At 45.6% G+C, this 27,561-nt stretch overlaps 1 protein-coding gene across 3 annotated transcripts in view; it reads left to right on the top strand.

The window, feature by feature from the left end:
- LOC119446769 (scoloptoxin SSD14) overlaps positions 1 to 27,561 on the top strand; it is a 78,571-nt gene that overhangs the window by 34,110 nt on the left and 16,900 nt on the right. For 2 of the 3 annotated variants that reach the window (XM_037711309.2, XM_037711310.1), the window contains exons 2-3: positions 20,641 to 20,856; positions 25,978 to 26,100. In XM_037711309.2, coding sequence (XP_037567237.1) covers positions 20,641 to 20,856; positions 25,978 to 26,100 — 339 coding nt within the window. Of the gene's footprint in view, positions 1 to 7,257; positions 7,496 to 20,640; positions 20,857 to 25,977; positions 26,101 to 27,561 lie in introns of those variants that run through there. The other variant, XM_037711308.2, reaches the window with a different exon arrangement.

Below are 27,561 nucleotides of genomic sequence, written 5' to 3'. Positions count from 1 at the left end.
TATATAGGCGGCTTTTTCATGACCTACATCACACGCATGTCATGACATTCACGTCATTAGTCCTCAGGAGTCCCTTTAGCAACGCTTAGGAGACCTTAAGGTGAAAGCCTTAGCCATGCTCATGACTGACTTCTACCATTATCCTTTAGTACCCGCCGTGGTAGCTCAGTTAGCTAAGGCGTTGCGCTGCTGAGCACGAGATCGCGGGATCGAAACCCGGCCGCGGCGGCCGCATTTCGTGTGCTTGCGTTTTAGTGCAGGTTAAAGAACCCCAGGTGGTCAAAATAAATCTGGAGCCCTCCACTACGGCGCGCCTCATAATCAGAACTGGTTTTGGCACGTAAAACCCCAGAAAGATTATCCTTTAGTGTTTACTTCACTTAGTACCTACGTCAGAACCCATTTGAGTGGTTTTTGAGTGTGTTTTTTTCGCTGGGTCATTGTGATTTTAGGCGGCTGTTTTATGGCCTGCATGACAAGCATATTCATGTCATGACCTATCATTTATGTTCGTCATACACTGTTGTCATACTATGCCAATTTTGATACGTACTAAGTTAACGAAACGACCATGAGAGCCCCAAGACGTAGGCAGCTGTTTCATGACCTACATGACACACATGCCATGATATTCATGTCATGACCTATCATTTATTCGTCATACACTCTTGTCATAGTATGCCAATTTTGGTAAATACCAAGTTAACGATACGACCATGAGAGCACCAAGACGTAGGCGGCTAGATAGATCTAGATAGATAGATCTAGATAGATAGATCTAGATAGATAGATCTAGATAGATAGATCTAGATATAGATCTAGATAGATAGATAGATCTAGATATAGATCTAGATAGATAGATCTAGATATAGATCTAGATAGATAGATAGATATAGATCTAGATAGATAGATAGATATAGATCTAGATAGATAGATAGATATAGATCTAGATAGATAGATAGATATAGATCTAGATAGATAGATAGATATAGATCTAGATAGATAGATACTGTCAAAGTGGCAAATGTTCGCCAAGAAATACTTCGCATTTAATAATAACCTAACCTGCTTGAGCTAATCAAGAAATTTAGATATTTATCGGTCTAGTATTTCGTCTGTCTCCTAATCTTTTCTTCCTTATAACCTCTATCTACCTTGTATAATTGTACCTTGTATAATATACCTTGTATATACCTTGTATAATAACCTATGCATGCAACGTATTCGGTCGTATAAATTTATTCCCAGCTTTTTTTTTTTTCACCAATACTCTAAACGTATCTTATCTCGATTGCTGACTTGTTAATGCTTTTTCAGCGCTTATGGAAGGTGTACTTTACTGACGGGTCTCACTGTGTGAATACTTTCGCATTCCATTAGTATGTACTGAGTTGTCTCCAGATGTTGTAGGTGCGAAGCACCTTATGCGCCCGGGCTATCGGCGTCTCCTGTCGTCGTCGTCGTAGTCACGGTAAGCAAGCGGCTCGTGCTCGGAGCACCTTATGCGCTCGGGCTGTCGGCGTCTCCTGTCGTCGTCGTCGTAGTCACGGTAAGCAAGCGGCTCGTGCGCGCGCTCAGCACGCGCTCGTGCCACTGCTCCGCGTTCGTCGTCGTCTCCCACAGCTGCGTTGCCGCTCATCATTCTCCCCAGGTTTCACGTTAGTGGAGCTGCATTTCGCTCAATGGGTCATTCGAGCACCGAGTTTTTTGCTGCAGCAGACACATGCCTCATCATGTTGCGAATACTTTCCCCGGTATATTTTGTCCTTCGGCAACCAGCTCGGGCCTCAAGTGACAAAAGGCTCTGCCATTTGTGTTATCGTACAGAGTTGCCTTTCTAATTTGTTTTCTTGCAATTCTTGTAAATCTCGGTGGTCTTTTTTTCCCCACCCTTTGCATCCAATTTACTGTCTGTTTATATCAATTTCTTGATAGGCAGAGCTTGCGTCCCCTTTCTCGAATCCTTTGTTTTGGCCGGTATTTTGTAGTGATTCCTTTCCGATGCTAATGCCTTTTCGCACTTTTCGCGCTTGGTCAGTGGTCAGAGCGACGGTCCGCTCACGTTATCAACGGGATCAGCCGGCCGTGAGCGGTGGATAAGACTAGTATAGAATAAAGCATATTAGCATAACGCATCGCTACAAAATACCGGCCCTGGTGCGTTTTGCGTTGAACAAGATATCTACGGCTTCATTAACACGGTATTCCGCAAAATTATTACCGTTTACGTATTAGCGGATGACCGCAGCCGTGGACAGGTAACCGGTTATTGCAATTTATTGCCACTGGCAACTGTGTATGATATAGTATACGTGGTCAATGTTATGGTGCTAGTTAATACTAACACTGTATACCGGGTGCCTATTTTTAAGTTCTACAGAGTTTTAAAAAAATCGCCTGTGACAGATAGCATAATTCTACTCCTTGAGCTGGATTATTCAGAGGTGGACATTACCTGCACAAGAAATTAACACATTTATTCAAGTAATAATAAAGTTAACTAATTGACTTATTACACGTACAGGCGCAATACATATGCGAGTTCTTTATTGCATGAAGGATTACACATTGGGTATTGTATAAAGATGGGACTCCGTAACTCTCTCAGGAGTTGTAAAAGAGGTCTCTATAGACTATATGCTTTTGTATGAACATAATGAGTGAATGAATTAGTGTTTGCAACAGCACAAATGCATTGCGTTCATATTGATTCCGTGATACAAGCATGAAATAGCGAAGGGTAGTTTTGTAAGATAAATGACTATTGTGATTTTAGATTAGTCGGTAATTCAGTTGTGATATAATATAGGAAAGTGAGCCATAGTTAGTACGGGCGTTTGACATGACTAGCATGTTCAGGGTTGTTGATCGTAGTGGGTGTGCAATAGTCGGATAAGTAATTTTTACTCAAGGACACAAAATAACTTTCTGCAGGATTTTGTAAAGAAAAACGTAAACATGTTAAGCATGGGGTAAGCCAATCTGAGTCCATTCATTTCAGGTAGATCATAGCTCGAAGCGCAGTATATTATGCTACAATAATGGCCGATAAGGTGGCGGGGTACGTGAGTCCGTAAATGGTAATTGCGTAAGTAATATGCGAAAGTATGAAGTTAATATGGAGTCCGAAGTGTATGTAATGGCAAGATAGAATGTAGTTTATAAAACATTCGAATTTTGTTGTAAATAGTCAGTGTATAAACTTCTAAAATGTTCGTCTCATTAACATTTCACAGTTGGCAGCTATTAAAGTTTAAAGATTTATTGTTGGTTAATCGGGTCTTTTTCACGGTGATGACTATGCATGCAGCTACATTTAGCTATGTTCGCTCGAAGGCAATTAGATTCAAGCCAGTTCGACACTTTTCTCAGAACATCATTAGCTGTTTTGTAAAGTTTGTTTCCGTTTCGCTGGTTAAGAAAATATTAGTGTCGTCTGCATATAAAATTCAATCTTATTTTTGGTTTAATCGCGAAAGAACACGAAGGCAGAAGACAGGAGAAGCGCTAACTCTCAACTAAATATTTATCACAAAAGGAACAGCGCATATATATATATATATATATATATATATATATATATATATATATATATATATATATATATATATATATATATATGCATACATAAGCGATTGGAAAATTGTGATGTTTCTATGCTGCGGTTTTTGCAGTCACTTATATATATGTTGTTCTTTCCAATAAATATTTAGTTTGAGAGTTAGCGCTTGTCCTGTTTTCTTCTGCCTTCGTCCGTGTTCTTTCGCGCTTAAACCAAAAATATGTTACCCTACCATCTCGCCTAACTGTCTATACTTTTGTAAAATTCAATCTCCTGAGATGTAGCCGGATAAATCATTTATATATGCCAGAAGAAAAAAAAACGGTGCAACATGGATCCCTTGCGTATTCCGCTGTTGGTTATGCGCCTTGAAGACGCTAGATTAACTACTGCATAATACTGACGGTTTCTCAAGTGTTTACTAATGTGGCTTAAGGGTTCATGAATACCATGGTTCTCAAGTTTCTTCTGTAATATAATGTGGTTCACAAGTTAGTTTTCTTTTAATGTTTTCTTCTGTTTTTTGCGATGTTGAGCAGTGCAGTCTCTGTCGACGTTCCTTTTATTTTCCCATATTCATCTTTTGCGTAAATTTTGTGTATTGTATAAAACTTTTCTAAACGAGCTGAGTACCATTTTAACAATTTTGGAAAATGGAGACGCCATGGATATCGGGCGGTAATTGGACAAATCCTTCTTGTATCACCTTTTTTTAAACACTTGTGCGACCTCGGCAATATTGCCTCGAGCATGTACTTGAAATTAACATGTCATTAATGATATGGAACAACAGGTCGCGTAGGCTAATCGAGCAATGTTTTAGCAAGGTTGGCGAAACGTATTTAAAGGGAGAGTTACGTTGGTAACCTCTTGTGGGTCAGTAGGTTGAAGGAAAATAACCAAGGCTACTAGTTATCAATTCGGAGTCTGATTGTGGATTATTTGCCTGCGCTGTGGTCAGATTAGAAGTCAGAGTTGCAGACTAACCGTTGAAGCTTTCAGCAATTACAGAAGCGTCATCGGCTGTTGTGCCATTCAGATACCGCCTATGATATTTCTAATGCACGTGTTCAGTGCAGCATTTATGACTTTCCATGTTGCTTTTGACGTCACCCTGGGCGCTTGTTTGATTTGTGTCAAAAATAACTTCGCTTAAAAATTCTGATTAAAGTTTTCAGTCCTTTATAATATGCCCTATAATTATTTTTTATGTAACGTTGTGTCGATTTCGCTTTAGTATCTTTGTTGTCATTGTGGTTAATCGACCTGAGGATGCCAATGGTTAGCCAGTTCGCGCTTACCGTTTCTCTGTTGAACAATTTTAGAACAATTTGCAACAATTATTAAACTTTTAAAACAGTTTCATCTAATTTCGTATATCTCCCAAATATTTTAATTAACTGTTCATAATTATTATTGGTGGCCACAGCAGAGTAAACTGGGTGCCAATTTTCTTTAAAGCATTGAAAACAATCTCGTATTTGTATATAATATGATCCTGCAAAGACCTTGGATTGCACTGCTACAAAAACAGGAAGGTGGTCTGTAATATCGTAACGTTCCACGTGGAAACATGGTGTCAGATATGCTTGTGATTATGTGATCTAGTCTGCTCTGTCTTGGGTTGGTAATTCGTGTTGATGTAATTGTTGTAATCCGTAAGTGGTTAGTAAATCTGAATGCAGCAACAGTGCATGTTTATCGCTAGTTAGATGGCGTATTTCTCGAAACCCATGCCATCCACAAAATTCGTTCCAAGTGGATATGCGTTGCAAACTCACCTTGAAGATAAAGCTTTGTAAAGCTGACTTCACACATTGAAACCGAAGATGCTAACTCGAATATTGAGAAAGCCGATGTCTGGCTCAGCTTCGACGTATTTACTTCGTGCGGATCGTTGTACTGAACTTCAAAATATAGAAATTTATGTATACACGTTATCTGCTGAGCACTTGTACAAATCAGGTTTCCGTGCATAGTACGATGGCTACAACGAGACTTACGATTAATTGCTAAAAGGGCGCTCTTTTTTATACGGACAGGTCGTTGCAGATGCCTCACCAGGAGTTTTGCTCGCTATTTAGGGAGATTGAGCTTATTAGTTACGTTTTTCGAGGAGTTCCCGCGGCATCGTCTGGATATTTCTCGAGGACAAATAGTGGCCTGTTGACTAGTTTGTGAAAGTGCTTTACACCATCTGTCTTAACGTTGCGTTCGTATTTTCTTTCCCCGTTGTCTTTTGTTATTTCTGAGTAAAGGGTCATTTTATACCCCTATAGCATAAGCACTGGCATGCCGTGGCAGTTTTCTGGAAGGGTGAAGTGCATTTGCCAATCGCATCTGTACTCTCAGTAGGTGACTACGCAGTCGAAACATCTCGCAAGTAAGTGATTGGCAAGTCTTTATCCCAATAACAATAAGAAATAGCATACCTGCTTAACTAGTCGACGGATGTATAAGACATGCTAAATTATACGCGTTGGATCTTCCCACTGAGATTCGTTTTGGGCTCTAATCCGCCTGCCTCTTCGCTTCCACATTGTCCGTATACTTCCGTACCTGCGCTGGACTAAACTTTGTCCAGAGTTATTGCGTCAAACTGGGCGATAAGTCACCATGGTTGTCAAGAAACAAGGGTCATATAAACTGATGCGCGTCTCTGAAATCGGCCAGACGGTTTCTGACGAAGTAGGACGTGAAGGCTGCTCACTCCCCTACCTCTTTTGATGACGTCCATATATTCTAAGGTTATTTAAAGTTTCGAATGTTACCTGGCGGCTTCACTGCTGTCATCGTAGTCGAAGGCATCCTTTTGGCGCTGTGTTATTCAATCTCGTTGTGGGGGCGCTATGTTTCAACACGAAGTTTTTAGTCTACCATTAAATGACATCCTGCAGTGTATGGATGAGTCTATATGCAAGCATCCGGCAAAGACGGCCTGAAAGAGGGAAACGGGAACTGAAGTTCTGCGCGGATGCCTACTTTTGTCTTCGTCATCTCGCCAATGCTTAAAAGTGAATGTTATTCACACGACTGCAGCAAGAAGATACCAAGGAAACCCATCCGGATTTCGCAGTTCGGAAGTTGAAGAAAAATTCGTCCTGCTTCTGGGGCCGAACCCAAGCAGCGCCTATTCCGGGACGCCGCGGTCACTGCCATATGAGCTAAACAGAAGCAAGTATGAGTTAATCGACGTCTTGAAGCACAGGGACTTCGTGCTACAGTGGGGTGGATGACATTCTCCCTTTTTCGAGCCTTCCTCCACCTCAATTGCGGGCTTCCGCAGAATTGAATTCCCCTATTCGACATTTCAGCTCGTAATGTGCAGGGACAGCGTGACCAAAAACGACACGAGTCGACAGTTATACCTAAACACACCCGCGCTTTTTTCAGGGACTAACCTTGTGTTGTCTCGTCGGATCCAGGCACGAGGGCGCATTCTCGATCAGCGGCTTCTGAATTTGCTACACCGAATGCTGGCACCGTTCTTACTGCCCCTCCGTCCCGCAAGAGATGCGCATGAGGCACACCGTGGCGCCTGTTGGGGGCCGCGTCGTTTTCCCTCCTCGATTGCAGAGCACTCGATCTGTCCGATAGATGCGAGCCGCCGATAGGGCGGCGGTCTCGCGCTGCGAGGGGTGCCCATTATCGGCTGCAGATAGTGCTACGCCGCACTGGACGGTCGGAGCGGCGCGCGGTGGTTGTGCCAGCCGAGAGATCAGCCGGGGGGAGCACGTCCGTGCTCGTGTTTCTTCCAAGTGCGGGTCCTGCAGCCGTTGCCGCTCCCCGCATACAGCCTTCGCTTGTACGGGACTAACAGCCGCAGGGAGCCATGAGCGAAAAGACAAAACTTCTGAACCGCAGTCCCTCCAACGGCGGCTACGGCACAGTCGACGGTCCCAAGGGACTGGCCGAAGACCTCTCCGAGCCAAAGTGAGTAGCCGGCTGCTCGGGTACTGTTTTCGCTTTCTGCGTTCGTGTCAGTGGTCATTCTGCACCGGTGTTGCTGGCGAAGTAGGCGGAAAATTGACTAGAGAAACGCTAGACTGATGCAACATACCTTTATCTCCGGCGTTCCTCTATGACCAGATCTCGAGTGTTTACTTTTGCTCCTGTAGGTGCGTACGGAAAGCTGTGCCCCTAGCTCTCCTATATAGTCATTTTCGTGCGGGAAAATGTACCCGCTTACGCGCCCAGCTGGCTCGTACTGTGACGGGCCACTGTACATCTGTATTGTGACGCGTTGTGATTGATGCCATGCCACATTCGTGGCTGTACACACCGCGTGCCATGCTCACGTGCGTAATGACGTTATCGCCACTGGGTGTCGGCGTCTTTCAAGCACCAGTATGGATACACTCCGCGGAGGCCGTGGTTATCTTTTGTCCCCTCGTTTTCTTCTGCCTCTCGACCAGAAACTTGAGATTGCTTGAAGGCGTTGCTGCAAGGTGTATCTGTCTAGTGGCGATGCGGTGATTTTCATGCGCCTGCCCGTTTTATAACGTGGTGATTCTATTTCCGATTCCATCTCGGTTCGCGATTGTCGCCGCAGAAATCGTTACCGACGCTGTTGAAGTTGCCCCAAGATTAAACGGGTTGTTCCTAACCTTCGTTACATGGTGCTTTTTGGTAAGGAGATATTGCTTGGACGCAAGATCAGCTTCCCGTCAAGCACTCCTGTGCTATCTCTGCACAAGCAAGTATCGACCATTGTTAAAGCTTCAGCAGAGCTACGGAAAGCAAAATGTTCTGTATATACGATAGGCCGCGTAGACTTATCTGTAATTTTCTTTTATGGTTCATTGTCTGCGTTGCAGCTACTTGTGAGCTGCAATATATTAGCCTTCCCCCTGGAACAGAGTCCAGCCGTTTAGTAAACTACGCACCGTTTTCCTTTTTTTTTAATCACTCCCACATTTACTTCATAGTCTGCCAAGGCCTTCAGATTTAAAATTTAGTATAGAGTAAGCAACACCTTCTTGTAGCCTACGCATTGAAACATTTCTGGGAGACGCAGCGGTGTGTGACGGTTATACTGTGCGTGATGGTTATGCCGTGTGGTTAATTGTGCTGTCTCGGCTACACGACAGTTATCCTTACTTTACGGTGGCCTAACGAAGCGCCGAATTTAATTCGACGCTGTATGCTTATCAGCACTTTTCTCAGGTCTAATTTGTCTTAAGTCAGCAAAATAAATAGAACACTCACTCCCAAGATACATATTTAACTTAAAGCTCTTACTTATTCGCCAAAATCACTCTGCAGACATCTCTTACTCGCGCTCACCAGAAATTAGACCAGTCTAGGCTCACTCGGACTCGCTTTCCGAAATCACTCAGGCACGCCTACTCACTCACGGACTCGAGGACTCGTATACTCAATCGAACTCAGCTAGAATCAGGGAATCGCCGACTTCCACTCACGGAGCCATGTGCTCGGACATTGCGACTCGCGGAATCGCAATCAAATTCACGGAATCTGAGGCTCCGACTCGTAAATCCCAGACTTTGACTCACGTGACTCAGGTTCGCAGTTTCATTTGCTTACCTGTACTCGGAAAAACCAGCCCACAGCAGCGACATTTGCTTGAGATGTCGGATCTATGTCATGGCGTCAAAATCGGCGAGTTGCTCTGGTGGCCGGCTTCAGGCGCAGATGACTTGTGTGTGAATGGCACTCTCAAGTATTGTAAATATGATATATATTGTATGAATAATATTTAACTTTAGAATGCCCAAACAGTTTCAGGCAAGGAAAATCTGAGCAAAGTGTTGATGTCTATTTCTGGCGATACAGAATACATTTGCAGCCGAAAATGTTTTCAGGTATAACTTAATTACTGTGCTAATAATTAATAATTGGTTTGCAAAACTATTCACCGCTGAAACGTTATTCTTACTTTAGTATATCAATAACGCACCTAAAGGCTTTCCACGAAATTTCCCGCGCTTCATTCAGCATTTTAAGGCATAAAACTCGGCGTATAATCGTGATACATTGGGCATCACAAGGTTAACTGGTGTAGTGAACGGCCATTGCTTAAAGGTGCTAGCATAATTTACTGCCTGTCTGCTGGAATATAATCAGGCACATTACTCATATAAAACTCATATAATGTACACCACTAATCTTTTTTTTTTTTTTTGTTACTTCGCTTAGGCCTATACAGCTAACTCAGCTTGTGTAAAAGATTCACTAGGAATCACGGACTCTCATTTGCACGTGGTCTCATGGATTCGAAAACAGTTGGAGCAACATCTTTGACCTACTTGAACTTACACAAGCCCCCATTCACCAGGATTCCGCCTTGCTCATGCCGACTTCGACTCGCACCTACTCTGAGTCACTTTGACTCAATCACTCACGCCCTCGAGACTGACTCAGACTCGGAGAGTTCAGTCGATCCAAGAGTGAGCTTGCCGACTTGTGAGCAAGAAATACGTCTATGAAATAGGTGTGCTTATTTCCGGTTTTCTCGACCTGAAGACAAGTTCTCAAACTGCCTCCGCAACTATATTGTGCAGCGCGTGTGGTCATGATATCATCGCTCTTAAGCCTGTTTCACATGCAAGCGATTGAGCGAACGAAGCGAACAGCGGCGCGGCGCTGCGAAGCTTCTCGCGAGGTTTCGTTTCACATGCATTGCCGCCGCGCATTTTCCATCGCTGCGAATATCGTCCTATGCGCAGGCTTTCCCACACTAATCGTCCACTGGTCACACGTGGCGAGGCGGGCCATCATTGGTTCGGAAGCAGTGCTGCCGCCCCTGCCGCTAGTGCCGAAACAGGTTTCTGCGCCGCGGAGGCAGGATTCGCGAGCGTTTTCGCTTGCATGTGAAACAGGCTTTAGGCCACTCCCGCACCTCATCCTAGCCTCCAACGCATGATCTGTCGTTTACATTTACGATGCATGTTGCGCTGCCTGAAAGTATGCCTGCTGCTGTAACTTGCTAAATACTGAGCGTCGGACAAATATCTGTTGCGTTGAGCCTGCAAGGCGCAAACAAGTGTTTTATCCGAATGCCCGAAGGTAACTCGGTGGGGCAAACTCCGTTACCTATATATATATATATATATATATATATATATATATATATATATATATATATTGCCGCTTCGTATCCACAGTGCGGAAAAGAGCCCTTGAATTAGACATGAAATAATTTAGAAAGTTTATTTTAAGATAGTATAAAGCAACATCCATAGCATTAATCATTTTCAGAAATTGTGTCTTAGACTTCCCGCCGAAAGTTCCGAAACATAACTAGACCTGGGCCGGTATTTTGTAGCGATGACTTTAAAGTAATAATGCCTTTTCGCGCTTATCGCGCTTTGTCAGTAGGTCAGAGCGACGGTCCGCTCGTGTTATCAACGGGATCAGCCGGCCGTGAGCGGTGGATGATAAGACTATTCTAAAATAAGTCATAAGGCATCGCTACAAAATCGCGGCCCTGATCGCAATGCCAATTCGCGACGCTCACACGAAATTGCAAGAACGGCCGGAAACTCAAGCTACGCAGCCCACGAATTTTTTCGCTCGGGGCGTCGAAAAAACCGGATAGCTCTGTTTAAGCAGTGGCTGCACGGATAACGTTATCTGACGTGACTTTTTCATTGTTCACCTGGGTTACTACGACGTCACGTGAAATCTCTCGAATTCTTTCTGCGAAGCCTGCAAGGGTGGTGATACGGTAGGCGCCTGCAGTGGTTTGCGCGCTATCGCCCGCAGGTAACAAAGGCAGGCGGACTGCATTAACGAGATAAGGCGACATGTGCCTATACCTGGATCGCTTTTTTCTAGAACTCGTCGAAAGGGAGTTGCCGCTACGGTGGCTTTACCTGCGGCCATCATTCATTCTATACGTGTACCGTGGAATGTAGCTGGACTTGCGCGTCTTCTAATTTGCCAGCGAAAGCAGTGGATGGCTTCAGTCAGTGGCATCACCAAACGTCAAGCTAAATACTAGCAGCAACAATCTCTAAAGGGCTATGGAACATTTAGCCCTTGGTGGGGCACACATTTTTTAAGCTTTTCAGGTGTAAAATTAAATTTCGAAATTGTACCCTAATTCTCTAAAAAAAAAGTGATGAAAGTATTTTCAAGTGTAGTATTACTAATGTCCAGAAAAGAAAAAAAAAAAAACGACGTCTTCCGACTGCTGTCGCTATAATCAAATAAAAACTGGGATACAGGTACACTATTGTGAGGTTTGCTTCCCTAAGGTTTATGCTTGTCATACTTTGAGTTATATATTTAAGTTCACGTGTGGAGTGGTTATACAGCATTTCTTGTATACGCGTGGACGCGCGTTTTGTCCTGCCTGTACTATTGGTCAGGCACCTCTACAGTCTTTCGACTGGTTGAGGGTTTTCGATAGTTAGGACCGGTATAGATCATGAGAGGATCTGTAACTGACCAGTAGATTGTTCTGTCTACATCGAAATGAAAACAAAAGGCATGTAGCGCTCCTGAGAGAAGCGTTGCTCTATATTTCTCATACACTGCAAAAAGTGTTTTGAAAAAGAAGACAGGGGTAATTGAAGTCACAGGCAAAGGCCTTCGTCCTGCAGTGGACCTAACTATAGGATGATGATGATGATGATGATGATGATATGGTAATTTTAGTAACATACATTTTCTGTTTTGCTTCTCACTTCTGTACTTTCACGAACATTTTTGTTGGTGGATTTTTTCCGTCATTTTACAGAAAAAGCATTCTCATAGTTCACTCCTGCCTCCCCTCTCGGGACTGCAGCTTCCAGGGAGTATAAAGTCCCCGGCACATATCCAGGCATGAAATGATATGATTGGCATTACTCGCCTGAAGAGCAGCTGTATCTTTCATAAGTTGGCTAACTGGCTCGCGCTAATGTGATCTTACTGCCTACAGCTTCGTGGCTGGTAAAGCTGCACGCAAAATTTAATTGATATAGTAAAGAGACAACCAAAATAGCTCACAGTACTGATAGGATTTTTCACTTTACCGTATAGGTACCAATTCTGTTAAAATCCAGAAAAACTGTCTTCCAGCATTAAAACAAAAATCATTAAGATATTACATGTAGTTTCCGTTCACAATTTTTTGTAGGAAAAATAGAAATTTCAGTTGTTTACGTACATTTTTCACATTCTTTGCAGTGCTAGCTGAGCGCCATAACTTATCCTGGTGCACGGCGCACTCTTTGCAGTTATAAAGAAAAGTAAATGTTCTAAATAAAACAATGCGCGCATTGACGACGACTGTTTTGCTGCTCGTGAGACCAACCGTGGTAGCACTGCAACAGTGATCAGTTATTGTCCAGCATGTTAGTTTACATCGTGCCATTAAGTGGTGCCTTCTTGCACCATTCTTATCGCAACCGCTTCGAAGGTGCTGAAAATGACTTGCATATATTTACAACTGCCCTACAAAGGGTTAAACTATTAAATATCATGACCGGTGTGTGCACCGCAAGGAAACCTGGGACTCGCTGTCAGCCTATCTCGATCCTTGATTTACGTCGTAACATTACTGTGAAGAAAAAAAAAACTGCTTAGCAGCAAGTGCTTGACTGCACGTTACCTAAGGCTTATCAACACTATCAGTTGAAAGACGTGGCCTTGCAGAATGCGTTTGCCAAACAACTTATGAAAAGTGTCGCAAACACATTGACACGGGGTAGGTAGTTCGCGGGCTGAGTCCTTTGCCAAAGCTCTGGCATTCTAGTGTGCTGTGGTAACTCGAAGCTGTGAAGCAGCTTCATTCACGAGCGCAGCGAAGTTATTCATGCGTGCGTACAGTGGACGCCAAGATCGCTAACGTCGGTTCTGCCACTCAACGTTGCCTGTTCTCCCGCCGCTGTTGGCAATGCAGCAGCATCGCCCGTGTGGTTGCGCGAACTGCCGCCCTCGTTCGACCTCGTGTCAGCGACGGAGCATATTGCAGGGCATGTCAGTGCATGTGGCAGCGCGAACCCATTCAGTGTCTGAAGCTGTGCTTTACTACGCTATAGAATTTTCAGCTTGTGCATTTCAAGCGAGCATGTGTACTTCATCAGTACAACCACTTGGGCCGGTATTTTGTAGCGATGCCTTTCCGGTAATAATGCCTTTTCGGGCTTATCGCGCCTTCTCAGTGGTCGGAGCGACGATCCGCTCGCGTTATCAACGGGATCAGCCGGCTGTGAGCGGTGGATAAGGCTAGAGTAGAATAAGTCATAATGCCTCGCTACAAAATCGCGGCCTTGGCAGTTAAACGACATGGCTTCCCTTACTTTACGCCACCAAATAATACCTTTCAGAAATGGCTGCGCCAACCGGCAACCAATGTATCCACTACACCAATCATCCGACCAATAAAGGTCAATATGTATGCCCGCACCACGATTTTGGCAGAAGAAAGTTAAATGCAGAGCTATTCCGACCTATTTACATTGTTGTCATATCAGGGAACCTACAGCACCCTTAATATAGGTCCGCTGAGTGCGTGGTTTTCAGAAAGTTTCTTGTAGCAAACCTGAAACGGTTCATGCATTCATGGCGGTTACCTTTATACGCGTTCGCTGCTCAGAATTTATGCCAACCTCGGAAATCGTTTTTTACGATTGCATTGTTTTCAGTGTAGTACATGGTGCCTTAGCTCTATTTACTTTCTCGGTTATTTCGCTCAGCTTTCATAAATAACTGGACTGAAGATGTCGATCGAGTGGCATGTGCACCGGGCGCCCGAACTCGGAAATAAGTTCGCCGGTCGTGGGCAACTGTCCGAAACCGTAAGTGTAGAGCTACAAGGCAAGATCCATAGTGTGGTACATTTCTGGTGGTCCGTACCCCTTGCGTGCATGCGCTGTGCTCAGTGTTTCCGCGGGACGGTACATAGCACACTCTCGGCTGGAAACATGACCCGAGCTTGTTCGTTCGAAATTTAGTGCTATAATGGGTGTTCCATTCCCGCTTTTGTTTCTTTGTTTTCTGACCATAGGTGTGCTCAGTTACAAACATCATGGACCGCGCCTCCGCCTCGCGCGTTTGCGCACGCGCGTATTCCATGGGTTTGTTCCTGTCCACTTCACTCGCGGCCAGCAGAAAATCTGCCAGTACCTTCATTGGAACCGCTCCAACATTATCACATCTGAAGCAACGGCGGTACGCTGTTTGCGTTCATTTTGTTCCCTGAGATATTCCAACGCATCTTCCGGGTTATCTTTCATACCCGCGTGCCCGCAATTGATGGGTCTGCGAGGAGTCTTCCCGCGTTTGACTCTGGCGTTCGCTTATGTTTCCGTAATTGTATAGTGTACTATGGAACCGTATATAGCGCTCTTTCCGAAATGCAGCTGCCGCCGAGAATTCAATTCTGCTAATGCTTCGTTCCAATTACGTGGATGTTTCGCAGGCATTTTTTTCTCGTGCACGCGCGTGTTCGTTGAATCTATGAAGGCCGGTCGGCGTGCACGCGTCCTCTACCCTAACGGCCTTATACACCTGGCGTGAAACAATCGAGCGATATCGTCATTGGAAACTCAATCTCTGCTGCTGCCGCCTTATCGCGTACGCCTGCAGCAGCCCTTTGTTTTTTTCTTATCAACACTTCGCGTAGCTTTCACTGGCCGTCCGAATCCACTCCGCGCTCGCGGAGGTCTGGTTGCGCGCTAACTCGGCTCTCTGTCGGTGGGCTTGTCCACGATCACTCGTGATGAATTTCGCCACTCTGACCGCGTCGGCGTTTGAGCGGTGGCTACTATGGGGCTCTTCCCCTTTCTCTGTCAGTCGATCCTTTAACTGGGAGTAAACGTCGTTTCTTCTACTCAGCATACGTTATGAAAGCGATTTCATAAGCCATCGCTTAACTGATGAGTGAAATTAGCTGCGCTTGCAAAGAGCCTTCATCAACAGCCTGACAAGGCCGCATTTCGATGGTATTGAAGGTTCATTGCAGGAAATGATAAAGTTGTTCAATTGCAGTGAACACTTAATTCCGGGATATCGAACACAAGGCTTGGAGAACGGAGACTTCTCGAAGCAGCCTCCTGTGATGTCAGATTGCGTGACATCTCGCCGAGGCTGTAGTTATCACAAGGGCAGATATTGCCCTTGTGATAACCGTTGAACTATAGCCCCAGCGTGACGTCACGCAGTTCGACCTCACGGGCAGCTGCCTGCTATACGGTGCTTTTGAAAACCTCACCTTGGCAACTTCTGGGAACATTTTCTGTACGAAAGCAACTAGTCCACGATAATATGAAATCCGCGTCACCTGGCCTACAGCGTGGACACGAAAGAGAAGTTCGAGCTTCGCCATCTTAACCTTTTGGACGAGGTGGAATGCCTTTCTGCACGGATGCTTTCCTCAAAAGTTGGCCGCTGCCTCGCCCTGTATATGACCAACGAAAAAAGGTTACGCTGAGCCATCGCACTGCCTTATTCGTTACACGAGAAGCTCGATGAAATTCGCAATATTAGAGAACTAGGTGAGCGCCAATATTAATTTTCGAAACAGTCGAATACGTATCGAATAGTGCGAGAAACACATCGAATATTGAATGATTAAAAAAAAAGTTTTTGTATAATGGACAGCCTTTCTCATTATAACTACAAATTGATCTCAACCTAGTGTATTCACAACATTTGTGGCTTATGAAGCGTCGCTTCATAAGCCACAAATGGAGCATTATATATATATATATATATATATATATATATATATATATATATATATATATATATATACTTACAGGAACAAACAAGCAGTTTATTCGCATACTCAGGACTCATTGGTGAGCGCAGATGATGGCGGTTCAGCCATAGACATGTGGCTCCCTGAGTCACGTATAGTGCGTGCTCTACTACGTATACCTTCTCGTGTTTTGTCTGCTATAAAACCGGGATGGAATTTGTCCTAAAGTTTCCGATATGACTCGAAAACTGTTCGATTCGAAGGCCGGATCGACTAGGGTGATATTCGACTCGTTATTCGAAAGTTTGAATATTCGCACACCCCTACACATGCATGAATATGTAATTTTAGTGATCGACATACGCGGCTCGTAGTACTTTTGAAAGGTCATTATCGTGCGGCAGTCTGATTCGCACATACTGTCTTGCACAACCCTCGTTGCACAAGTCCAGCTATATTACTTCCTGAATCGTAAAAGCGGAGTATACATGTAGTGCAGAGTCACTGAAAGGTAAGCAATAAGTTGGTGCAGATCCATATCGCATGACAGACACGACATGCGCAGCGCATGTCTGCGCATGTCCTGTCTATATGCTTTCTTTTGTCCGAGTTGCGCTGCCCAGGCATAGCTATGTGCGCGTGCAGTGCACTTACGAAGCATTTCCTCGGCGTGCGCTTTTAGCCGTTGCGAGCGCAAGAAACGTAACGCTAAATAATTTGCCGTATAGTGCGTTGAAGCGCTGGTGGGAGCAAGGCTGTGATATGGAATAGTGCTGCTTATTTTCATCAGAAGTTGCGTTCGCGCAGACGTGGGGGATCTCCCGCAGAGGCGCTACGCATTATGGCCTCTTGCCTCGCACGCCCTCCATGGTTATCCTGTTAAGTGCAAATGATTATTATTAAAGCGATATTACTTTCTTGCTCAACGTTCCCAGATTTTCTTGGTCGAGCATTGACGGCGCATAAAGGCGTGAACTGCGATTTGTGACGTTTTCTTTTTTTCATCGTTATTCCCAGTGTATAAATATGCATTGTTATACTTCTGGCCATAAAAAGAAAATTGTATTTTGTTGGCACTTTCCAGCCTTGTGTGCCGCATCGCGCAGTATGAAATGTATGGGTGATGCGGCCCAGTAAGGCAAACTGTGGCGTTTAGCCGCACCCCCGAGACGGCTGTATGTATATGTATACTGTGCGTCTCTCCCCCCCCCCCCCCCCCCCCTTTCACCCTCCCTGCCCCACTTTAAACCGAAAGAAATTACTGGCTACACGCCACTGGAAGCGATGTATCGAACTATAGGCGGTGTCAAGTTCATGCGTATATGTGCATCACAAGATATAGAAACACGTGCAGGGCGTCAGCACAAGGTGCTGACGCCGTGCTTGACCCAGCGGCTGGTCGTCTGTCAGCATGCATGGTAGGACGGCCGAGGACAAGCCCGCTGCGGAATTCCGTCTTGTGCAATACCCCGCACCTCCATCAAAAATGAAACGGGCAGATGGGACTGTGTTTATTCTGCAGAAGATATGGCCGGTACAAGAAGTATGGCGGAACGTTAGGCTCGCCCCACTACGTAGTCTCTTTCGTCTTGTTGGTGATCGTCGTCTTTGTCGCTCACGGGGCACCGTGAAAATATCGTTGATTCCCGCTTTTCTAACGTGGCCCGTAATGGCGCATGTTACATCGTCGTAATATCGAACCGTATATGCTGTCTAGACCAATGGTTCATGACCTTTTTTGGCACACAGTAACCAAGTGTATACTGAACACAACCTCCTTGTCGTTCGTATATGCAAGTAAAGCACAGAACCGGTCGACGCTTCTAGCTTCAACTCAAGCCTAAAGTTTGTTCTGACCGGCGCCTGTGGGTTAGCGCCAGGTGCATCCAGATTCCTTCTTCGTCTGTCCTTGTCCGTAATCTGCTGTATATTTTGCTCTGACCTGCAGTTCATTGTAGGCGGGTTTGAGTATATTTGAGTATATTTTACACTTCCGGCATGATAAACAGAATTTCACTGGTCTAAAGCTACTATATTGCTGAGAGCAGCATTGGCGAGAACGCTTAAATCATTGACTGCTGGCGCAAGCTCAAATAATTAAACGATCAGATGTGCTTCGGAGGAAAGAAGAAAAAAAAACTGCAAAGTAAATGCAAATTGCGCTGAACCAAGTGCGTTAGTCAATACAGGTTTGAGGAGGCTGTACCATCTGCACACCAAGAAACTTCGTAAGCACGTGTTTTGTTAGCCTATTATCCAGACAAAAAGAAGGAAAAAAAAACGCGTTTTAAATTTGTGTCAAACGTACGGGAAATCTCCTTGTACGTTTCCTTTGTACGCCACATACCCCAAGTAAAAATGTTTGTTATTGCGATATCAAATATATGGACACACAGGTGAATTTTCGTCGTCGTTGTTTGTCTCTGGGATGTTCCTTGGAAACTTTCTATTCATTAATAAACCTATTTCTCTCTCTTTCATAATTCTCAAACTTTCCCTGTGTTACCGCAGTTGGACTTTCTACTAGCAAGTCCAACCGCGATAACAGCCACGTGCGCACCGTGTGCTGCAGGCGCGAGGAAAAGCATGCGACGGTGATACGAGGAAGGTGGCTTGATGTATTCCCGCGTGCTGTATGCGGACGGTCACATGCGTGATCAAGCGCGTGTCTCCTCTAGCCCGGCCGTGGCTGCGCATGGCTGTCGCGCGGCGTATCTTGGAGGTAATCTGCGGCGAGTGCAAAGCCGAGATGGCTGGTGGCTTCATGCACGCTGTAGAGTCCAGGGAGCTGATGCAGCGACTCTAAAGCGATCTGTCTTCCCGAGTGCCTAGTGTTGGAGGTCGCGTAATCCCTAGTTTCGGAGACGCGGTGAAGCGAGGGGTGGCACGAACGTTCGCTTCCCGCTGCCGGCGTTCATCACGCCAACGTAGACAGCGAGTGCTCGCGGTCTTCTAGTGAGATCTGGTTGTTTGTCTGTGTGCGCGTGACAACAATTTTAACGCGACAGCGTTAAGGGCCCCGTGGTGCAGAGGCGTTCGGATTGTAATTTGAGTGTACGAGGTAATTTACCTAATTCCGTACAAGGAAACTCAGACAAACCTCTTCTTCAGCATTTCTACCATAGCAACAGCGGCACGCCCGGGTAGGTTACTTGCGTAAACACCATCCAGATGGTGCTCGCCTCCTCGGCAGCGTGGCGCGTAGAGGCGAAGGTGGAGAAAAAAAATGGCACAGTTTGGCCCTAAGGACGAAGCAATGAATGCGATAGCAACACAGCAATGTCGTACGAAGTAAGGTGAGCGGCTTTGGTAGCAATATGAATTGTAGTAAACATGAGCTGATTAAGTAAGCAGGTGTGCTGCGCCGTAAGTAGACCGACATGAAGAGAGACTCGATGACCACGAGAAGGCGCGTGTGAAACGGTGGTGTTGATGAGAAGCGCTTCCCGTGGGCAGCGCGTGCGAAGGGACACACCTGTAGTGCTGCACTGCCGATCCGGGCAGCATTGCATGTGTAGCGTGCGTTGGAAAATGTGGCCCGACTATTACTAACTGAATGAACAAGCGTGGTGTGAGCGCGCACAAACACGAATAGATCACACTGAATGACTGCAGACAACCACTGTCAAAACGCTGGCAGCAAGCATACGCCGCAGCGGGCGAAGGTACGTGCGGTCTATCGCTTCAACGGAAACTGAGCGGCGAATGCACGGCGCATAAAGGTCAGAGCCGTGTGGAGATAAGAGACGGTGCGGACGAGCGACGAGCGCGGTTGTTGGCAGAGTAGAAGTGCCCCCCCCCCCCCCCCCCGCTCCCTCCGGCGCTGGCTTCCTGCTTCCTTGCTTGCGCGTGGAAGATGAGTGCGTTCGCTCTCCGTGATAGCGCGCGTCCCCGCACGCTTCCGCTCGGGCACACGGCGCGCGGCGAAGATTTTATCTATAGGGAACCTCACGGCGACGACGACGGCGACGGCAGAAATCCGGTTGAAGTGTCCATATAATTGCTATCGCAATAAAAAGCTGCAGTCGCGCGCACCGTATCTTGAAAGCGATCTCGACACGGCTCTTACCTTTGTATCCGCTGTGCTTTCGCCGCTTAGTTTCCGTTGAAGGGATAGACCGCAGGAACCTTCGCTCGCTGCTGCTGCTGCCGCGCTGAGCCCCCTAGACTTTTAAGCACTGGCCCTTTCATTACAAGCGTAGTTTTATCTAGCCATCGGATGGCCTGAATAAATTCTAGATTTGTGCGGGCAAAAAATAAAAATCAAGTGCGTGTAAATGCACATAAATCATACAAACGGAGCGAAACCCTGTGCGCCCTTTGGGGCTACTAGCTTGCAGCCATAGCGACGCCTGTGGCGTGGTTGAACATTTGGAAGTTTGTTTGGTCAAGGTAGTGACGGTGTTTCTCTTAATGTGTGCAGCACGAGCTTCACCAAGCGCGACTGCATAATTGTGACGGTGGTTGCGGTGCTGGCACTGGTGGCCATCGTGACCACACTGGTTCTGGGCTTGCCGCAAATCAGCGAGAAGCGAGCGCGCTACTCCAACATCACATTCAGCTCGTCGCCCTCGCAGCTCGGCCAGTACCAGCAAGCGGCCGTCACCGTTGACGGGGAGCCCTGCGCACCCATTGGCAGGTACGATTTTGAACAGACTACATCCTTCGTCACTGCATTGTGCCTCAGGTTTTGTTTCTAGTAAACCTGAAGTGCTCATGCAATTTCCTTTTTTTTTTTCTGCAGTGTTTCTTGTAGTGTGATGCTTCTACTATTCTTGTAAAATTTTGTTAACGATAAAAGCACACATTTCATGTACTTTCACCAAAATTTGGCATTCAGTTAAATAAAAACTCAGATTGGTTGAACAGTTGCCTAATGTACTGATGATAATTTATTAGCATTTTCCTTTGAAACGGGGCAGTGACAGATAGTCATCTAGCTTGCTTGAGTTAATCAGGTATGCTATACATGCTTTTCATTCTACCATCTTTGTATACATCTCCCTAATCTTTTTTATCTTCCTCAAAACTTCTCTATCTACCTTGTACCACTACCAATTTTTTCATCTTCCTCAAAGCTTCTCTATGTCTACGTTGTACCGCTACATATGCCTGCAACGGATCCGGTTGTGTCAATCTCTTTCCTGCTTTCTTTCCACCAATACTGTAAATGTCTCTTCTTATCTCGGCTGCTTTCCGGTTAATGCTTCTGTCCACTTTAAAAACAAGCGCTTCTGGAAGGTGCACATTACCTGCGGGTCTCACTGGGTGAGTCTCTTCACATTCCATTAGGATGTGCCGAGTGGCCTCTGGATTTTTGATGCAGCATGCGTCTCATCTAGTGTGAATATTTGCTTCAGTATGTTTTTGTCCTTTGGCAACCATCTGAAGCCACAAATAGCAACACTGCCCTTTGTGTTATCGTACAGATTTTTCCTTATAATTTTTCTTCCCATTCTTGTAGATCTCCATGCTATTTTTTGTTTCCAATCATTTCCATCCAATTCACTATCTGTTTCTCTTTCTTTCCAATGACTCCAGGTTGTTTATTTGCACTTTCCATTACCCTGTACTTGGTTGCCAACTTTCTTGACCTCTTCCTTCAATACTTGTGTACTTTAGCCTCCCATTTATTTTGATCCATGTTCCTGAGTCTCTTCAAAACCTAATTTTGCCCTGCGCTTCTCTGACTTCAGCGTGCTTGTGTAACGTATGCTATTATGTGATTGAGGAAGCTAGGAGCTAGAACTTCCTGTTAATGCTTTCTCTAAGCTTTCTTTCTTTTTTCCTTCACATTTAGACATGACATTATTCTTCACTGGTCAAATTCTTTGAGAATGTATTCCAGCAGCATTGCAAAACTATGCAGCAACAGTGTATTTCAGCCTTTACAGCAGATTATTTAAAAAATAATGTATGTATATGCGGCCATAGGAAACGCTTATATTGCAAACCACTTATCGAATATGACGTTTCAAAGACCTGTGGACATCTTATGCTTGCACTTTTTCTATCTGCACATGCAGTGGAATCTCGATGATACGATCACGGCTAATACTAATTTCCGGATGATACGAATTTTTCTGTGGACCCGGCCGAGTCCCATTACTTTGCAACGTGCTAGAGAACAGTTGTTACGAATCGATTTTCGACCCGCGTCGGTTGATACGAATAAACGCCGCCCCACCGACGGCCGCGAAAGAGAACAGCGCGCAGTTACGCGCTTTCTCCCTTTCTCTTTTGGTGCGGAGGCCGCGACTGGGCGCGAAGTTTGAAGCGGTGGCGCTTTTGTTGCTTTTGTGCTTTTCCCCCACACAGGCATGGGGAAGCGCGGCCGCCGCAGCGAGCGAAGGTTCGTGCGGTCTATCGCTTCAACGGAAACTGAGCGGCGTAAGCACAGCGCATACAAAGGTCAGAGCCCTGTGGAGATCGCTCTCAAGATACGGTGCGCGCGACAACACTGACAGCCGGCACAGGCGCGAACGCACTTGTTGGCAGAGTCGAAGCCGCCGCCGCCCCCTCCCTCTCCGTCCCTCCCGCGCTGCCTTCCCGCTTTGCTCCTTTTCGCGTGGGAGATTGCGTCGCCAGTTCCACTTGCGCCGGGTTGCAAGATAAGCATTTGGTGCCGCAGCACAGCGTTGCCCCCCCCTCCCTCCCTCTTATACCCCACGGCCTTTCGCGCGACGGAAGTCGCGTTTGCTCTACGCTGTGCGTTCGCTCTCCGCGAAGGCGCGCGTCCCCCACGCGCGCGCTTTCACTCGCACATACGGCGCGCGGCAACGATTTTACCGCCCTTGGACTGTTGCTCCAAGTCTCATGCTCCTCCTCCGCATCTCCCTCGTTGATCTCCTCTCCCATCGGTGGGCGCACCTCGTTGAGAAGCGTGCTCGCTACCGCCCTCGTCGGCGAGATTTTCCCACGGAAGCCGCATTATAACCGGTATTTCGTCTCACGCGGCTGCAATGTAAGCGGTATGCGTATACATGGAGTTCTATGGGAGGGTAAACGGGAGTCGAAAAAAGCCGCGTTGTAGCCAGTTCTGCACTATAAACGGTTGCGTTATGAGTGGTCTATACTGTAAATGCTTTTTACATAGGTGTGCCTGAGTGAGTTTCGGCTAATACGAATATTTTTCGTGACCCCGTGAGATTCATATCATCGAGATTCCACTGTATATATTTTTTTGTTCTTGGCTTTCTCTGCTTTGTCGTTATATTTATTACCTTTTGTTAAATTTCTTAGTTCTTGCTCAGTTCGTTTTAGTGTTACCCTATATCATTTTTTGTCGCATTTCAGTGTTCCTCTGGTTTTCCTTTTTCGTCTCCATATTTTCCCTCTAGTTGGCCGTGGCACACATTCTACCGTGTGTTTCGACGATGCCTGTTTAATTTAAGGACAGGCGATTCGAGATGCAGTAATGCTTTTTGGAGGACAAGATTCGCGACAAGGGATGACAAAATAAAGCTGTCGGATCTTTTAGCAGTTTAATTAACCAGAATTCACTAATGAGATTTTAAAGTGTCAACGTAGGCCGTCAGTGATAGTTTGATGTTTGTAGCTAATAGCGAGCTCATAACAAATATTCTTCTAAAACTGATCTAAAGCCTTTATTCAGTAAAGCAAGCTGGAGTTCTGACTAAATTTCAGCTTGAGATCTAATCTGATCGCATCAGGAACGCGTGTGAGTACATGTCTTAGGGTTACGTCACATGGTCACGTCATGTCATTGTGATATCCGTGGCGTGCCGACTGTTCGCCAAGCCCATCTATGCGAAGCAATCGAGGTGATCTTGGCTTGTGGCCCCCCACTTGGTCTCTGCTTGTTATTCGAAAAAAGAAACGAGGCAAGTCGTTGGGGCTCGTTGACAGTGGATTCTCAAGCTGTGTATTAAGGGTCTGTTTTTCACACACCTACACCGTAATGTTTTATTTTTAGAGTGAAAGCTCTACTATGCCATGTCTCGCAAGGTCATTAATCACGTCGCAATGACCCTGAGCCACCAAAGCACAAGTGTGGCAGGTGTGACGTCACGGTATGTGATCCGCTGTGGAGAGGCGTCGCAGCTGTTCTCAGCAATCCTGAACTACCACAGAGGGAGTCGCTTGCGATATCCCCCACCCCATCGAATACTAAAGACGGAGGATGCCGCTGCCTGGCGTAGGCTCCAGACAGGCACTTACACGAACCTACACATATTACATCGCATGCACCCCACAGCCTACAGGGACGAATGCCCGTGGTGTGGGGCCACACCAACCCTATACCACATTACGTGGGAGTGCACGCTACACAACATAGAACACCATGACACGAACACCACGAGGGAGCAATGGGAGGCACTGCTGTCCAGCTCGGCCCTCGACGACCAGCTCAAGCTGATCCAGAGAGCAGAGAAGATGGCAAGAGCCAGCGGAGCCCTGGACTAAGGGCCCCGACCATTAGCGATGCCCCATTGGGGCAAGACAAAACTATCTTTGGATTAAAGTTTATCTATCTATCGCTCGGAGCCTCACTGCTGCGGTACTACTTGACTAGGGGAAAGTTTAATGGCTGCTTCGTCGGTGCTTGATCGCTCAGTCTCTCCATGGATGACGCGCCGGCTGGCCATCTGTGCATGCGCTTCAGTGCAAGCGACAGGCTGAATCCAATCATCCAGTAGATATAGCTAGACGGCAGGCTGCGAAACCTCAAGCAAAGGCAAAGTTGGCTGCTGAAACACCGGAGCAAAGGGAGGCCAGATTAGCATGTTATAGGGAATGTTACCAAGTGCGGAAGCATGCATTAATGAAATACTGCGTGCATAGTTTCTGCAAAACCAAGCCAAACAGACCTTTTGCTCATGATAACTAGGTTTACAAGAGTTAAACCTCAGCCAATTTTTATTTATTTTTATTTTGAGGCGTGGCTGTTGCCAAGTGATGAAATTCTAAGGCGTGGTTACGCATGCTATCTCACGCCAAAATGAGTGTGGACACACTTGAGTTCTGCGTGCCTTAAATTGGGGATCTTGACTCGTTTTAAAAAGCAATACATTATGAGCTCACCCTTAGCCACAAACATCCAAGTGGCATTGTTAGACTTATATTGATAAATAAATACTAATTAGCAACACTAATTGATAAATTATCCAGCAGTGAGTATTTTATTTCTTTAGGTGGCATTATTTAGCCTGCCCTTGTTACAGATCTTGCAAGAAAAAGTTAGTGTCTTGAATTTCCCATTTTTACTAATTAGAAACAGTCGTCGCTGAAACACACGGTATTTAAGACCAGCATCCTTTATTCTCTGTTGACTACTTTTTGGCTGCCAACAGCTGGCCGAAAATCAGTGTTTTCGGCTGGAGATATGTTCCTTGCTGCCCTGTAGCTTTTCTAAACGCTTGGTATCTTTTCTTTTCATCCCATAGAAACTTCTGCACATTTGCCTGACCCTGCGTTATGCTGCTGCCTGACCCTGCGTTATGCTGCTTTAAAAAAAAAAAAAACTCAATATGCGTTCTTGATTGTAACTTCCACTCCATCCTCATGCGCAGCACTTTCCACATTTTCAACAGTTCACTATTAGTTTCAGGCTTAATTCGAGTAGTGTTCTAATTTATTCTAGCATGCATTTCATTCATGCTGCTGGTGCATACGGGACTGAATTGCTTGGAAACTGTAGTATGTTTTGTTTGCCCAAGTTGGCCTTCTTCCTTCATGCATAACATTTAACATGCCAAATCATCTGTGCTCTTTAATTGTTGTCTTTCGTTTTTTGCAGGGAAATTTTATTAAGAGGGGGATCTGCCGTTGATGCAGCGGTTGCCCTATTGTTTTGCAATGGCGCTGTGAACCCTCAAAGCATGGGTCTTGGCGGAGGTGTGTTCATCACGGTATATACAAAGTAAGTCCTCGCCCTATTTTGTCATGTGGCTTCTTTAGGCTTCAAATGATTATCATGGCTGTCTTTGGGCTCTATAGCCAGAGCCTTATTCTATCCATTCGTATTTTTATTCAGTGGCAGTGTGTGCACATTATCCATTGATTTTCGAAGCTACCAACCACTGTGCTTCACCTGCTCAGTAGGGGTGAAATATTTTAAACTTTCTAATAATGAATGGAGTATAGTTCTATTCGATTCGGTCTTCAAATGGAATAGTCACTATCATAAATACGAATATTTTTCAAGCAGTTCTTGGATAATATAAAATGCAAACTATGCAATTAAAAAATATTGGAGCAAAAATAAAACAAATTTCATCCCCGCGGCCATAGTATAGGCATAAAATAAACCCATTTAGTGGAACAGGCTATCTCTCATGCCGCCAGACTTGACCAGCTTCCAACGATCAACCGCACTCTGCGAAGAGTCCTGTGTATGCGAAGTGCTAACTTTATAAGTACTAGGATGTGAACGGCATTTTATGTCAATTGTGAAAATGGCTGCTAATTATTACAAAATTGAGTTATTTTAGAAAGTATTATTCGATTCGATTCACTTCTTGCACTATTTGATTCATATTCAATTTGTCTTAAATATTACCATTCGCACACCACTGCTGCTCAGTGTATTGACTTTGCTGCACTGAATGGAGCTTTGGCTGCTCCATGTTAATTCATCAATGGGCAACGATAGCAGTGATGTATTTACCATGTAAGCCTTGCTTACATAAAGATATGGACGAATATAAACTTGTCAAATATGAATAGTGAGTATTGAATATCAAACGGAGATGCATATCTTTACAGCAGGAAAATTACGCCTGTACTGACTAGTGCGTAAAAATTGTGCAGGAACCATTGACGATGATTGCCAATGTAAGCGAATCGCCTGAATGAGCGAGCAAGTGACATTGCCCCTACCCCCCCTCCTTGCCACCCACCCCTGCAACTCGGTTGCCGCAAGGCAGGAGCCCCTTCCCTCGGCGCCTTTTCTTGCCATTCCGGAGTTTGTTCGTGGCAGCTGTGGAGAGCACCCGCGTCCACTTACTCTCTTTGGTTTGTAGGCGTCAACACTGTCGGCGTTCTACAAAATGCTCATCTTCCCCTGTTATGTATTTTTCATGTACGAGAATCTGCCACGGATTCTCGTCCGCTGCACTGAATCCGTGGCGGACTCTCGTCCGCTGCACTGAATCCGCCACGGACTCTCGTCCGCTGCACCGTACACAATGGGCTGGCCACAGCCGGGCGGCCAGCGAGATGAGCGACAGCTGCCCTCCTTCTCCTTCCGCTTCCTTCCCGCCGCTCACTCCTGGAAAACGTGAAAAATTCCCGATACAGCTTTCTGTTGCTCAATACGGGCTACATAAGTGCTTTTCCGAGCCTGAAAAGAAGCCCGTGAATAACTGCAAAGTGACTATGT

This window comes from Dermacentor silvarum, chromosome 3, assembly GCF_013339745.2.
Source record: "Dermacentor silvarum isolate Dsil-2018 chromosome 3, BIME_Dsil_1.4, whole genome shotgun sequence".
Classification (NCBI taxonomy): domain Eukaryota; kingdom Metazoa; phylum Arthropoda; class Arachnida; order Ixodida; family Ixodidae; genus Dermacentor; species Dermacentor silvarum.
This window is presented reverse-complemented; position numbering and strand designations above follow the sequence as displayed.